The sequence below is a fragment of the Phyllostomus discolor genome, chromosome 6, assembly GCF_004126475.2.
Source record: "Phyllostomus discolor isolate MPI-MPIP mPhyDis1 chromosome 6, mPhyDis1.pri.v3, whole genome shotgun sequence".
NCBI lineage: Eukaryota > Metazoa > Chordata > Mammalia > Chiroptera > Phyllostomidae > Phyllostomus > Phyllostomus discolor.
The window spans coordinates 134,705,371-134,720,034 of record NC_040908.2 but is presented as its reverse complement, the minus strand read 5'-3'; the positions used below and the strand labels follow the sequence as shown (position 1 = coordinate 134,720,034).

The 14,664-nt window shown below is 55.6% G+C and overlaps 1 protein-coding gene across 11 annotated transcripts in view; it reads left to right on the top strand.

The window, feature by feature from the left end:
- Positions 1-13,853, top strand: part of PLEKHA7 (pleckstrin homology domain containing A7) — a 202,431-nt gene extending 188,578 nt beyond the window's left edge. For 5 of the 11 annotated variants that reach the window (XM_036029093.1, XM_036029098.1, XM_036029091.1 and 2 more), the window contains 7 exons: positions 1,473-1,576; positions 2,172-2,372; positions 5,179-5,334; positions 7,491-7,624; positions 8,364-8,506; positions 10,386-10,496; positions 12,454-13,853. In XM_036029093.1, coding sequence (XP_035884986.1) covers positions 1,473-1,576; positions 2,172-2,372; positions 5,179-5,334; positions 7,491-7,624; positions 8,364-8,506; positions 10,386-10,486 — 839 coding nt within the window. In that variant the 3' untranslated portion in view covers positions 10,487-10,496; positions 12,454-13,853. Of the gene's footprint in view, positions 1-1,472; positions 1,646-2,171; positions 3,776-5,178; positions 5,335-7,490; positions 7,625-8,363; positions 8,507-10,385; positions 10,497-12,453 lie in introns of those variants that run through there. The other 6 variants (XR_004903933.1, XM_028515235.2, XM_028515236.2 and 3 more) reach the window with 6 other exon arrangements.
- The last annotated feature ends 811 nt before the right edge of the window (positions 13,854-14,664 follow it).

The window sequence follows — 14,664 nt, the reverse complement described above, 5'->3', positions numbered from 1 at the left end:
CCAGTCAGGGCTCATGCCTGGGTTGCCAGCCAGGTCCCCGGTTTGGGGGTGTGTGAGAGGCAACCACACATTGATGTTTCTCTCCCTCTCTTTCTCCTTCCCTTCCTCTCTAAAAAAAAATAAAATCTAAAAAAAAGAAGCAGCAGCACACTTCTGTCTTCAATTGGGCCTTCTCTCTGCCCTCCCTTCTCCCTTCAAGACAGGGATGGGAACAGACTTAGGCCCTTAGGCTCATGGTCCCCCATTTTTCCCATAGCCAGACCCCCCTCAGAGAGCTCTATCAAGGGAGGCCTCCTGCAATGTCCTGCTCCCTCATTTGTTTCTCCTGTCTGCTGCTGGAGATAGACGGTCAAGTGTGTCCCCACCTGGGCCAGGTGGCCACACAGCCGTGGTTCCAGCACATGTGGAGTTGTGTGACTCCCAGCTCACCACTGTCTAGGTTTGCTGGGGCCTGAGCATGTCCCCACAGGGTGTGGCTCTGGGGCCACAGTAGCTCTTGGCACAGTGCAAGAAGGCCCTGTCCCCTTCATTTATTACGGCCTGGAGGTGCTTATCATTGGCAGTACTGGTGGCAGTTCTTTGTTGCTTGGGATTCTCTGGACATTGTAGGACACTCATCATTCTCTTGCCCATGTGCTAAATGCTCGTGGTGTCCTCAGTCAGCAGATGCCCTTTCCCAGATGTCAAGGACCACCTCTGATAAGAACAGCTGCCCGTGGAGAAAGCGTAGTCTGTGGCATCAGCCAGCCACGGTGAGGTGACTCCTCAAAGCCACAGGACCCAGACATGGGAAGCACATGGTCACCGATGCTCCTACCATGTGACCACGGACAAATCTCTTAACCTCTTAGGTTACGCACCTCTACAATGGTCAAGTAATGCTTACTTTGTAGGGCCAGGGAGACAGTGCCTGCCCTAGTAAGTGCTCACTAAACGGTGCCTTCTTCTTTCTCTTCGTTTCACTCATGTCTCCCGTCAGTCAACCAGGCATTGTTGAATTTGCACTCTGGTTAGACAGGTATGTTCACACTCTGGTCAGTAACCAGTGAATATACTGAGGAATCTCGGGGTTGCTGATTCAGCCTGGGGCATTTCAGGAGCCTCCACACAGGCAGGCTCTCCAGGGGGCCATGCAGGATGCCCGAGAGTCCATCAGGAGACAGGGTTGACGGCTGCTCGCACCACCCCATCCTGTCCGTCTGCCCAGCAGCCCCGGCCTTCGGCTCATGAGGGAAGACTAGGGGAGTCCACAGGTCTTTAGGGACACCGTCCCCGATGGGGGAGAGGGCTTCACTGGGCTGGCCCCTCATCTTCTACCTGGGGCCTTGCTCTTCCAGGCCCCAGGGAGGAAGAAGAGTGGATTGCAGGCTGAGCCCCTGTGGTCCCTTCACGGCAGGGGGAGGTGACTGGGGGGGCCTGGTGGCCTGTGCCAGTCACCACACAGGGCCCTGCATTTCTCTTTCCTCACTCAGGGCTCTCGGGGTCCACATCAAGGCTCCAGCAGTCGTCCACCATTGCTCCCTATGTCACCCTCCGGAGGGGTCTGAATGCCGAAAGCAGCAAGATGACCTTCCCTGTGAGTGGCCTTGAGAAGTGGTCGAGGAGCTCGGTGCTCCCTCACGCACAGAGGGACGGGCTCCAAGATGCATGGTGACTGGCGATCCTGTGAGCCCCGGGGATGGTCTCTGAGGTGCTCGCAGCCCCTCCCGAGCTCAGCGTTCCTGTCACCGTGTGCTCAGCGATGTCTTCCCCCCTCCCCACCAAGGGGGCATCACGCTGCCCTTTCCATTTCCTGAGGAGCGTCCCTTCCCGCCTTTCTCTCCAGCCTGTCGGGCTCAGAGGAGGGAGCCCAGGAAGTCTGCACCCTGAGTTCGGACTGCACCACGTGCTGCGTGTGTGCCTGACTGGACAGGCTAGGGGATCAGTGTCTCCATCTGCAGAATGGGGTGCTGCCCAGGGAGCCCGTGAGGGCCGGGGGTGTCATGTCTGTAGTTAGCGTAGAGGAAGTGGTTCTCTGTGGCCGAGAAGAGTCCAACTGGATAGTGTGTGTGTGTGTGTGTGTGTGTGTGCGTGTGTGAGAGAGGCCGACAAAGAACAGGAATGAAGCCGGCAGCATGGCTGCCCTCTGCTCCCAGCCCAGCTGCTCCGTCTCTCACCCGCTTCCTCCTCAGAGACCCAAGAGTGCCTTGGAGCGCCTGTACTCAGGGGACCACCAGCGAAGCAAGATGAGTGCGGAGGAGCAGCTGGAGCGCATGAAGCGGCACCAGAAGGCCCTGGTCCGGGAGCGCAAGAGGACGCTGAGCCAAGGAGACAGGATGAGCCTGCCCTCGTCTCGCTACCTCAGCCACCCGCTCCCCGGAGATCTCGGCTCAGTATGTTAGGAGGGTCCAGGCAGGTGGGGCTGGGACAGGGAGCAGAGCTTCCCCGCGTCCCCCAAACACAGGCTCATCACAGCCCTGAGAGAGAGTGGGCTGTTGACCTGGATGGTCCAGAGCACACCTCATGGGTGCCCAGGCCAGAGGGTGACTGGGAGGCAGAGCTGGAGTGAGGATGTCACTGCAGGAGTCTAGGAGCCTGAGGAAGTGTCCAGTCAGTTCTCTGAGCCGAGCTTCAAAGAGGCCTTAGTAGACATTCGGAGTCCCTCAGCTGAGTCCAGGACTTGGGAATATGTACAGGGTTCGAGGATTCAAGGATGGAGGAGGAAGATGGTGATGTGATTTGATGAGGAGGTGCACAAGCCCACCAGCCTCCCAAACTTCCAAGCAGATGCCCCATGGGGCAACTGAGCACAGGGTCATGCTCCCCAACTCAGGGCTGTGGTTTCCCATCGCGAGTGGTGCTCACTGGCCTCATGGTGCCCCAGGAAAGCCCGGGAATTTGTGCTGCCCCCTGGTGGTGCTCCCAGGCACTGCGCCCCACCCACAGTCGCCTTAGGTCCCTTTTGGATATATCCCATATGACTTTCCCCAAGACCTCTAGCCCGGCTGCTCTTTCCCTAATTCATTGCACAAGCTCTTTTGCTTTTAGTGTTACCGCTCATGGCCTCTCTAATCTTGCCTGATTGTGTTTACAGAAGCTTCTAATTTGCATTGATCATTCTCTAACTGGCCTGTGCTCTTTGTTACCAGGCTTATCATAGCAGCTCTCGTCTCGTAGCCTAGTGAGCACTCCCATGTGTGGCTCCCCTTTCCGCTGCCCACTTCACACAGGCCTACTCACTTGTAACTCACTCACCCCAAGCTGCCCCGCGAGACTGAGCCGACCCGCTGCCTGAGGGCCGCGGTCACTGGCAGAGGTCTGGGCACGAGGAACTTCTTGAAGTCCATGTCTCACATCTGGACAGTGGACACGGCCTTCAGAGGTTGTACATTTGAATAAATTCTATCAAGTCTAACGTGGTTTGGTTTTAATTCCTTCAGTTCCATCGCAGAATTCCTTACAGAAAACCTTTTGTGTTTTTAGTATTTAATAACTTGAACAGACAGCAAGACATTACGTTTCTGTCTTCAGAGGGCCTCTCTGCAGCCATTAGCTCGGACACCCGAGGGCCAAGGCCCAGGACACTCACATCCTGAAAAGCTGCAAAGCCAGTAACTTTTAAACTTTATCAGCAAATGCCATGTGGTGTGACACTGACCTTTTACAACCGGATGACTCAAATGTAGAAAGGTTAACTAAAAGTCGTAACTTGGATACCTTGTAATTTTTCTCTTAAAAAAAGGAAAGACTTGCTGTGAGTCTCTGTATCAGCGCCAATAAACGTGTTGCTTAATGACGGTGGATTGGCGTGGTTCTTCCCCAGGGCACACCGCAGAGCCTAGCGACCTCTTCTGTTTGTGGAAACAATCAGGCTGGCTTTAAACGAGGGCTTCTCTCTCTACCCGGGGCACATGTGAGCGTGTAAAAATGTGCTTTTTCCTTGTGAATCATTAAATTAATTTTTCACCACTGAGATGTCAACTGCCTAATCCTTTCATACTGTGATTGGAAACCTAAGAGCGATTCTGTTGGCTCGGAATCAGGCCTGAGAGCTTGTGCATGAATGGGTGAAATGTGCTGACAATGGCTGTGGGTCTGGGGCTTTGGCTGGGATCTGAAGGGTCATCAAAAGCAATCACGACCGCCTGGGGCTCTGTGAGGTGCGTGGCGTGGGAGGGAGGGGGTGGCCTGGGCTGGAGCAGCATCTGGCTTCTGCTCAAGAGAAGGGAGGTTTTGAGCCTGTTCCCTCCTCCCAGGACCTGCTCAGAGTCTAAGGCCCCTGGGATGCGGGCAGGGCAGCTGATTAGGAGGGCTGCCTCAGAGTCACACAGTTGTGCTTGGATCTTAAAATGGCCAGTTAGACTTTCCCCTGTGAGGAGACACTTGTTAAAAGGCTGATACTGAGCTACAGCCTTGAAAATGTTGCATGAGTATTAGCATTTCAGTTTTACATGGTTTTGTTTGTTTTCTAACTTAAACTTTTGCCCCAAATCAATGCCGTGATACACAGCAGTTCATCTGCCTCACTGGCCCCAAGCTGCTCCTGCTTGGACCTCCCCAGCCCCACTGGGTGCAGTAGGCCCACCCCTGAATGGATCCTGTTGGGAGCACCCATTCCAGAGGCTCTCGGCTATTCCACTTGCTTACTGGGGCCTCAAAGGGCTCGTTTCTTCCATTATTTCTGAGCTGGGATATATGGCTCCTGAATAGAAAGCCTTCCATGACCATGGGGCAGCAGAAGGGGCAAATCCCTTCTCCAGGGTTCTCCCAGGTTGTTTTGGGGTCACCCTTTTGGACCTGGGAGCCTCCCGTATCCCTGGGGACCATTGTGAGTCTAAAGTAATGATTGTTCAGCCTGTGCCCTGGGGATGCATGTTGGAACCCTCGGGGGACCTTGATCAGAAAGAAAGGAGCAGTCTGGAGTCAGGCCTTAGAAAAGGGGGCAGCGGCCTCATTCTCTGTTCTCCAACTCTCGGAGAGTTACAGCATACAGCAGGGACTGTCCGTGTCATAAAGCTGCCCTACCCTATTGTAGAGATGACAAGGCTGAGCCCCGTGGTCACGGAGTTCTTCCCTGATGGGTCACAGGCCCATTTTCCCAAGGACCCCAGGGCCTGCAAGACCATTCGGAAGGGGACCGGCATGGCTCCCGCAGAAGTCAGGAAGTGATGACATTTAACCCTCTTGTTCTGTTGCCAGTGGAAGCGCGAGCAGGACTTTGACCTGCAGTTGCTGGACCGCGCCGTGCAAGGGGAGAGAAAGGACGAGGAGGATGGCTGGTTGAAAGTACAGGCCATGCCCGTCACTGAGCTGGACCTGGAACCACAAGACTATGACTTGGACATCAGCAGAGAGGTGAGGGCAGGGGCTTCCCTCGTGCTCCCCCAGGAGGCATGGCCTTCAGTCTCCCAGCCTGACCCACCCTCCTGGCGGCACTGGGGGTGTTGTCCTCAGTGGGGACAGGGCTCAGCTTCAGTTTGGCCCAGGAAATAGGATGGATAGTAGGTTGAGTCAATAAAAGGAGTCCAGGGTTTTGACGGCAGGTTCAAATCTAGCTCTCTATAATTTGGGGCATTTAACGTCTCTGTGCCTCAGTTTTCTCAATGGTAGAGTGAGCTGTGATGAGGATTAAGTGACTCTGCTGCCCAGAGGATCAACAATGATCTGAAGGCCATGAGCCCAGGGCCTGGTGTGTAACAGGCGTGCGATGTAGTAGTCATGGTTAGGAAGTGTTGCTTGCAAAACCTGGGACTGGCTTTGCAACTGGCTGCTCAGGCCAACTTGGGCAAACAGACTTGGGGGAAACAGCAGGTTTGAAAAAGCACAGGTGAAATTTCCAGCCACTGCAGAGGCTAGGAGACCTGCATAGTTCTAGTCTGCATTCTTCTGGCTCCCTCTAGTGGCTCAAATGCATCATGACCGGGAAGCCTGGGAAAGCAGGTAACCCCTGGATTGCTCTCTCGTCATCAGGCATATGTCTACCCAGGAGAAGAGAAAGGGAATCAGAGGGTGACAGACGCAGAGTGTTCAAGACATAGGCTGGTCTCCTGTGGCCTCTATTGTGTCATTTGTAAGCTCTTTAGGGCAGAGTTTAATAGTTGTTTGATTCACTTTTGTCTCCCAAACACTGGGCCAGCACATAGTACGTGCTCTGCAAATATTTGCTGAATAATGACAACTCTCTTAAATGAAACACAGCAGCCCGCAGATATCCCAAAAACATGTACATGAGGACAGGCCAGCCCTGAAATTGCATGAGAGGAATGCTCACACCATGTGCAGGATGGATTTAGCAGTGTGGGGGCAAATGAACACTTCTGCAGGATGAGTTCTGGGGTCGGCTGGGGCTTCAGGGGTTAATGAGTCCCCCACCCTCAGACCTTTTGCTCTGGCACCCCCGAAACAGTCAAAGGTCTGTGCTTTCTCAGATTCACAAAAGAAGCTTCTGCACTGGCAGTGAAAGTGTGTTTTATAGTGTCCTAATTGGCCTGCCAGCCAGGGGAAAAGTCCTTGCTTATCTCTAACCTAAATCCCTCTTGCTACAATGTAATCTACTTCCTTCCTCTGGATCTGCCCTCATTGGAAACAAGAGAGTAGAGCTTATTTCTTGCCATCTTTCCCCAGAATGAAAGGGCTGCATGGGCTTAAATTCAAGTCCAGATTTGCCCTGGGATTGGATTTAGCTTGTTTTTGGATGCTTCAGCCAACCCTATTCTAATGTGCTGTTTTAGTTCAAGGAGGAAAAAAAAATCCCCAGGGTGTGCCGAAGTTGCCTTGCCCAGGCGAGATTTCCCAAGCTGAGGTTGCTACTGGGTTCGTGTGAAAGACCGGTGGGCAGGAGTCAGGCCGCTTTCCTCTAGAGAGACAGACAGAAGCGTGGCTGCCCCTGTCTGGGTCAGAGGAGCTTTCATAAAGCACTGTCCGCTCAGCCATCCCTCCTTGCACCTACCCATCCATCCAGCACCCATCCAAGTTATATTTGCTGGGGACCTACTACGTGCCTGGTCCTGGCACAGACAGTGAGGAGAGAGATAGACAACAGGAGGGAGTAATGGGCAGGGTTCAGGGAGGGCTTCTTGAGGTGAGGTTGGAAAGATGAGCAGAGTCAATGGGGCTGAAGAAGAGCATCCCAGGCAGAGGAAAGTGCAGGAGGAGATGCCACATAGTGGGTCCGCATGGCTGGAGAGGCCAGCAGAGGTCTGGTTACATTGAGGGTGCACTAAGGCTGATCATTTCTATCCTGAGGGCTTCTAGTCCAGTGGTGTGCCTCCCCCTTCCCACCCCTCCCTGTAGGAGGTTGCTTGTTGGTGTAGTGGAAAGAGCACGGTTTTGGAGTCAAGCCCGGGTGCTGACCCGGACTCTGCTGTGGACTGCCATCGTGATCGGAGCAAGTCTCCTCACCTCTGTGGGCAGCATGTGCTTCTCGTGGCAGGGGACGGGGTGTGGGAGCCGGACCCACACCAAATATCTGACCTGCCCACCCCAACCCGGCCTCCTGGTCCTCTCTCCAGCTGTCTAAACCAGAGAAGGTCTCTATCCCTGAGCGTTACGTGGAGCTGGATCCCGAAGAGCCGCCCAGCCTGGAGGAGCTGCAGGCGCGGTACCGCAAAGCCGAGAAGATCCGCAACATCCTTACCCGGTCCAGGTCAGCCCCACTGCTGCCCCGTCCTGATGGCCCGCCAGGCCTGATCCCACGGGTATCTCGGTCGGGCGGGCCCTGTGCCAGGCTGGCTAGGGTGCGTGTTTCACCAGCTTCCTCCTCATTGGAAAGGTCAGGCTGGCACTCAGCATGTCACTAGCAGGTCACTGGGGAGGCTTGCCTAGGTCACCCAGGGAGTCTGAAACATAGAAGGCCTGTCCTGTGTCCCAGAACCCTGGCAAGTGTGGGGAGTGGAGCCAGGCATGGGGGTGACATGGGCACAGTTGGGGCTCCCAGTGTTAGGGCTCGTTTTCCCTCACACAGACCTGTAGACCAGAGCTGGGGGCCCTGCCTTGTCCTGAGGTGCCAGAGGCCTTTCCCACTTCCCTAGAGGCTGGGACAGGGCCCTGAGAAGTAGCTGCCCTGTCCCCTCAGCTTCCATAGCCTCAGAACGTAAACCTGGTGCTTGAGGGCCTCCCTCTCAGAGCCATTCCACGTCTGGATTTAGCGGAGCCCAGCACTGGAGCTCTGGTCCTGAGTTCTGTGATTCCCCCAAGGAAGAACAGAGCTCTGGTTTTGGCGGGTTATTTGGGGAGAAACACGCACACTTTTGTCTAGAGAGAAAGTGCACCGTTTTTATCAGTGCCCCTAAAAGGATGAGATTCCCCTAGGCGGGGAGACCCCCGTCTCCTGGGGTGGGGGGTGGGGCGGTGAGGGCCCACCGCCTGCCTTTGCCATCCCGCAGCATGTGCAACCTGCAGCCGACCTCCGGCCAGGACCGCAACAGTGTGGCCGACCTGGACACGCAGCTGCAGGAGCAGGAGCGCATCATCAACATCTCCTACGCCCTGGCCTCTGAGGCCTCCCAGCGCAGCAAGCAGGTGGCAGGTGAGGCCGTGGGAGCCAGGTCCTGCTTGCTGCCCCTTGAGGCTCAGGGTCCAGCCAAGTCCATCAGGGAGTCCTCGGAATACCGGGTGTCAGGTGTTGTGGTCGAGGGCTGGCCGCATGTCCCATTGAGTTAGGCGTGGTGGTTGAGGGCTGGCGGTGTGTCCTGTTGTGCCATGAGCACCTCAGAGCTTGAAAGATGACGCAGGGCATGCTGGGTAGAGGGGGACCTGGAGCTCAGGAGTGTCAGAGGACAGAGGCCCAGGAGAGGGGTACCTTAGCTCATTCTTTTTTTAAAAAATATATTTTATTTATTTACTTTTAGAGAGGGGGAAAGAGAGAGACATAAACATTAATAGGGGAGAGTTACATCAATTGGTTGCCTCCCACACACCCCCAACTGGGGACCTGGCCACAACATAGGCATGTGCCCTGACTGGGAACCGAACCTGCGGCCTTGTGGTTTGTAGGCTGGAATTTGATCCACTGAGCCACACCAGCTAGGGCTTTCCAGCTCATTCTTAAATATGGGAGTGATGCTGCTCTTTCAGCTTTCCCAGAGACTGTGGGTTAAGAATGGGTTTTTCAGGACCCAGAGCCAAGGGGCCAAGGCTAAGGTTCCTAGCCTCATAAAGAAGGGAGCAGGAAAGCTGTGGGTGCTTAGATTTCTTGCTGGGGCAGGGCAGAATGGGGCCTTCTAGTCCTCCCTGGGACCCCTGCTCTGGACCCCTGCTTTGTTCCCCAAATCAAAGCCACCATTCACTTTAGAGTGACCTCAGAAAGCAGGACTTGGAAAGTAGGACTTTGCTGACTAGTGGGGAACAGATCACACCATGGAGGGTGGGTGTGCACCTGTGCCTACAAGGGCGTGCGCATGTGTAAAAAGGCTTTCTCTCTCAGCCAGGAAAAAGACTCCTTCCTCCTCCTGCCGCCACCACTCCCCCGCCTGTGTGTGCGCTCACGGCTCACCTAGTGCTGCTGTGTCTCCCCACCCAGAGGCCACTGTGTGGCTGGGTGTGGCCTTGGCAGGGGTGCTCTGGGCCTTCTAGAGAGGGGGTGGTTATAGAGCCTGGAGTGGTGGCACAGACCCCACCAGTCCTCCAGCCCTGGCAAAAGGGTCTAGAAGTGATCAAGGGTGGGGCCTGCAGGGCCCTGAGGAGACTGGCCCTGGGGCATCTGCTCTGGGGAGCAGAGCTTTAATGGTGCCTTGAGAAGCCACTGGGGGGACCAAGGTCTCAGTGGGAGCCTGTTCTCTGTCCCTGTGCCCTGACCCCGCACAGAGTTCCTGATACCCCTGCCATCCTGACCCCATCTGGGGACACACTGAGTGAGCTGAGAGGTGGTCGGTGTGGTAGTCTGTGGGAGGGAGGGGAGCCGGTAGATGGCTGACCCAGACCCTCCTCCTATGATCCTGGGGGTTCCCTGTGACCCACTCCAGCAATTTCGAACTCCTCCCCGTGTTGAGGGTCCCAGTGGGGGAACTCCCCCACTGGAAGTGCCCTCCTCTCCAGCCTGTGCTTGCTATGTGGATCTACCGCCGCCCCCACCCCGCCACCGCTTCCTCACCACTAGCTGGCCCCAAATCTAACTAACACCCGGTCACCCGGGGCCTCCCTCACCTCCCGCTGAGTGGCCACCTTTGCCGCAGCCTTTTGTCCCTCTTGCTCCCTCTCCCCATCTCAGAGGCATAGCTGGGATCTGCAGGTCAGTCAGTCCCAGCCAGGCCCCGTGGACGTGCCCACCCCCCCCCCTCGGCCAAGCCCAGGCCATGAATAGTGGGCAGTGGGGCCGAGCCACCGCAGCCCCGCCAAGGGGGGCGTCTGGTGCTGTGGGGGCAGACGAGGAGCCTAACGCACCGCTTGGTTCCTGTGTGCCCGTCTAGCGCAGCAGCTGGCCCTCCTCCCGCCTAAAGCCCCCCTGTCCTCCAGGACGGTGCCACCCTACCCCCCCTTAAGCAACGGACTCCACTACACCTTTGTCTAACACCTTTCAAGTAAGAGCCTCCATCTGGCGTGCCCCTCGCCTAGCGCTGAGCATGCCCCTGCCCGGCCCTCCCTGCTGCTGATGTGATTGCTGTGCCTCCTGCTAATGCTTCCTTCCTTCTGCAAAGCGGCTGCTGGGGAGACCTCCCTGGACCTCCCTCTCCCTGGTAGGGGGAGGCAGGGACTGATGCTTCTTGGAAACTCCATTCTTAGTGACTCCAATACAACAGAGACTGTAAGATCCAAGATCCCACTCCCACCCGCTTCTGCACCCCTGCCTTCCTGCAGGCCGGAGAGTGCCCCAAGGGACCAGTGCAGACCAGCCAGCCAGTCAGGGGTGGGGGTACTGGGAACACTTGGAAAGAAGAGTTAAATCTTGGCCACTCTGGGCTTCGGCCAAAGAAATTGCAAAACTGGAAGACTGGAAAAAGTTTAGTTTACAGATGAGGAAAGTGGGGCCCAGTGAGGGGATGGGGGCTCACGCCAGGTCACACAGAACTTGTGTCTGAGCAGAGCCGAGGACCGCCCTTTCAGTCATCTGAGTACCTCAGGGTGGAGAGAAGGGCAGCATCTGGGGGACGCTGCCCAGGACTACGTGAAATGGGCCCTCTGTTCAGAAGGTTCCGGTACCACCCCTTCTGAGTCCTCGCCATGGGAGCCCTTAGTGATGAGAGGCAGTGTGGGCTAGAGAAGCAGCCCTAGGCCTGGAGTCGGAAGGCTGGGGGTCTGGTCCAGTCTTTGGTGAGTGGCCTCTGAGCCCAGTTGCCTCACCTGGACAGGGAGGGGTCAGGCTGGAAGCCTCAGCAGTCAGTGCCCTGACACTCCATCTCACCCCCATTCCATAGGGTTTCCCTTCTCCTCCCTTGATGTGGACTTACAGTTAACCTGGCTGAGTTCCTGTGATGCTCCAGCCACTGTGCTGAGCATCTTCAATCCACACAACAACCTATGTCGATACTCACCCCCATTTTACTGATGAGGAATCGGAGCTCAGAGAGCTTGAGGGACTTGCCCAAAGAGTTGCAGCTGTTAAGTGTCAGAGCCAGGGTTTGAACCCCTTCAGTGCCAGTCCAGAGCCTTTGCTCCCCTTCTGCACCCATGGACTTATGTGGGCCACCCCCGGGGGCTCCAGGTGTTTGGAGAACGGAGTGTGTGCATGGGGGTAGTGGCGGGGGGCGGGGCGGGGGAGCATGGTTTTTGTCAGCTGTGCACCAGCCCGGCCACTCCCCCAGCTTCCGAGCGGAGTCAGCAGGACCCTGCCAGACTGAGGGCGGAAGGAAGAGGTCGGCCTCTGGGGCTGCGCTCTCAGGAGGAATGGAGAACCCCAGGGAAATGCTCCAGCTGGGTCCGTTGTAAAGACCTGCTGGGGCCACCGTAGGGTGTGTGTTTTTCCTGGCGATCCGAGTGCAGTGACACAGTCCAGGCCGGGGAGAGTCAAGGAGAGGCTCTCTTCCTTCCAGCGTTGGTGCCCCTGTGGCTGGGGCGTAGGCCTTCAGTGCTCTCGTCAGCATATCCACATTTCCTCTTACCCTCACTGAAGCCTCCTTAGGGAGTGGGTGTGATCACTCTGTTTTTAGATTACCAGAAGGCTTGCTGGGGGGCGGGGGGCGGCTGAGAGAGTCACCCCAAGTTGCTCAGAGAAGGACGGGCAGGGCGAAACTGAAACCCAGAGTTCTCCGATCAGGCCTTTAATTCTGTCAGAGCAGGCCCGGCGTGTGTTCGTGTGTTCGGGGCACTTCTGAGAAGCAGTAGTGGGGGCGGGGGTGGGGGGGGGTGGAGCCAAGCACCCGGAGTCCGGGAAGCCGAGGGTCCCCCAGCCGCCGCCGCATTGCCCGGCCCTCTGCTCCGCTGCTCTGTCTCTCAGTCTGCTGTTCATGTCACACGTGTGTGCAGACGTGCCCCCTGCCTGCTCCCCAGACGAGGGCAGGGGCCTGCCAGTTTCTCACTGTGTCCTGTGCTTTTTGCCAGCCCAGGCAGTGACTGACCCGTGACCCAGCGTGCGGAGGAGGAGTCTGGAGCCAGGGGTCCAGTGGAACCAGCTTCCTCCAAGAGAAGACAGACTTCTCTTCCCCCAATGAGACCCCTTCCGGCTGAAGGGGGTGCCGGCTGGGGGAGGGAACCGCCCACCGTGCGGGTGTCCACCGCAGGCCCGGGCCCCCTCCCCGCCTTGTTAGTTCAGACTCCTTTTACATGTGACAAACGCACTTTTGATACACACTGTAAAATACTGACACTGTATTTTAGAATCAGAATATATTTTATAATGTTCACCTCAAGGGCTGAGTGGCTGGAAAGCTGAGGATGCAGGATTTGGGGCTGCACGTAGCGATTCAGGTACTGGCGGGCGGGGAGTGTGAGTGTGGGGAGAAAGGCAGGGCAAGTGGAGGCCAGTCCACAATCCGAGGAACTCAGGTGAAGGTTGAATTTGAGAATGTGCTTCCAGTGGACTCCAGCGTTAGGGTCGTCGGCGTGCCGTCTCGGGGAAGAGGGGTCCCGTGGCTGCAGAGATCTCCCCGGCCGGCCTGAGGACCGGCTCTGCAGTGTGGAACTCCGCCAGGACAACCCGCGGAGCCCGAGTCTGTGCCTTGGCCCCTGGTTTTGGTTTCCGGGCAACAGTGTTCGAGGGCTTTGGCTCCCAACTCAACCGTGAGGTTCTCTCAGTGAAGGGCTCTTCTCAGAAAGAAAAATGCAGTTGCTTTAATTTAAAAAATACACATCGAAATACAGGAAAGATGAGAGGAAACACCTTTTGTTGTATCCTAAGCAATAAACTCCACACTGGGTGGCATCTACCTAAACCTGCTTGACTCCCCACTGGGCTGTGGTGGGGACCCAGGGGCCTTTGCCGCCCGCCCCTGGAGCGGTCCCAGGACTCGGTCTGGTGGCAAGACGACTGGCAGTATGCCCTGCCGCCCCTGATGGCCAGCAGCCAGCGGGGCCAGGACGGCAGGACCTTGACTCGACTTCCAGCTCAAAAGGAGGGGGCGGCCAAGCTGGGCCCAGCATCTGTGGCCCTGTATTCAATGAGCTCATGACATTCTGCATACGGAAAACGATGTTTCAAGGAAAACAACAACAACAAAAAAACTCCATTGGGTGGAGCCACACTTTAGATGAAAATTAGTCTTTGACTATGGTCAGAAAAAAAAAATCTTGAATATATTTAGAAGTTGCTGTCTATTTTTAACTAACTCCATATGCTGCCAGTATCAACTTCACGACATTTGCCAAAATAAGATTTTATTTTTGCCTTTATAAGATTTTGTTGGAAAAATGAAATGAATATTTTGCAAGAAAACGTTAATTTAAATAAAAGTGTAATGGTTTGCAAAAAAAAATGTGATGTACAGATTAAAATATTAACCTGATACACTTCCTGCTTCTTGCTGGCTATATTCTCACGAGTGGCCTGTGTTGGTTTTATCCCCGTTTCCTTGGAAAATCCCCATTGTTAGCTCTGATCCTGCTCATGTTCACCTGTGAAAAGCTTCTGATGACAGTTCCTTGCCCCTTGAGTGACTTCGAGGGCCTGGGGGCAGAAGGCCTGTGCTCCCAGGGCCTCAGCAGCTGCTGAAGGTGGTCCCCCCGCCCCCCACCCCGGTGCAGGAGCCCCCTGGCTGTGGACTCTGTGTGGGGCTGGTCTGGCAGGCAGACTGCAATCCAAGATAGCAGCAGGGACTCCACAGGCCTCCTTCCAGCCCACACGCCGCTGGCTCACTCCAATGAGGTGGGTTAGTGACGGACCATTGCAAACTGGATTTGTATTTAATTCATTTTGACGGATGATGTATGCTTAAAACAGAAGGCGAGAGGCCAGTTGAGTTCAGGGACGTGTATGTTTCCAAGTCCGTTGTTATGGCAGTTTTTCTCTCTTGCCAAGAAGAGCACCCGAGGTTTAGAGTGACTTTCCAACTATTTAAACTGGGGAAAACAGATTCCAAGGCGATTTGAACAGAGGACACTGCTGCTTTTTTAGCTACTGATTTCTTTTTGAATTTTAAAGTTAAAAAAAAATGCTCTCCTGTTTTAAGCATTGCTTGGAGAGATCTCCGTAACCGAGGAATGGGGTTTGGGGAGAGGGGAATTCCTCCAGGACTGAGTACAAAGGGGAAAAAGAACACGCACAGGGCACAGTACCCCCCACATAAGGCGGCTGTTGATGGGCATTTTCTCAGTGAA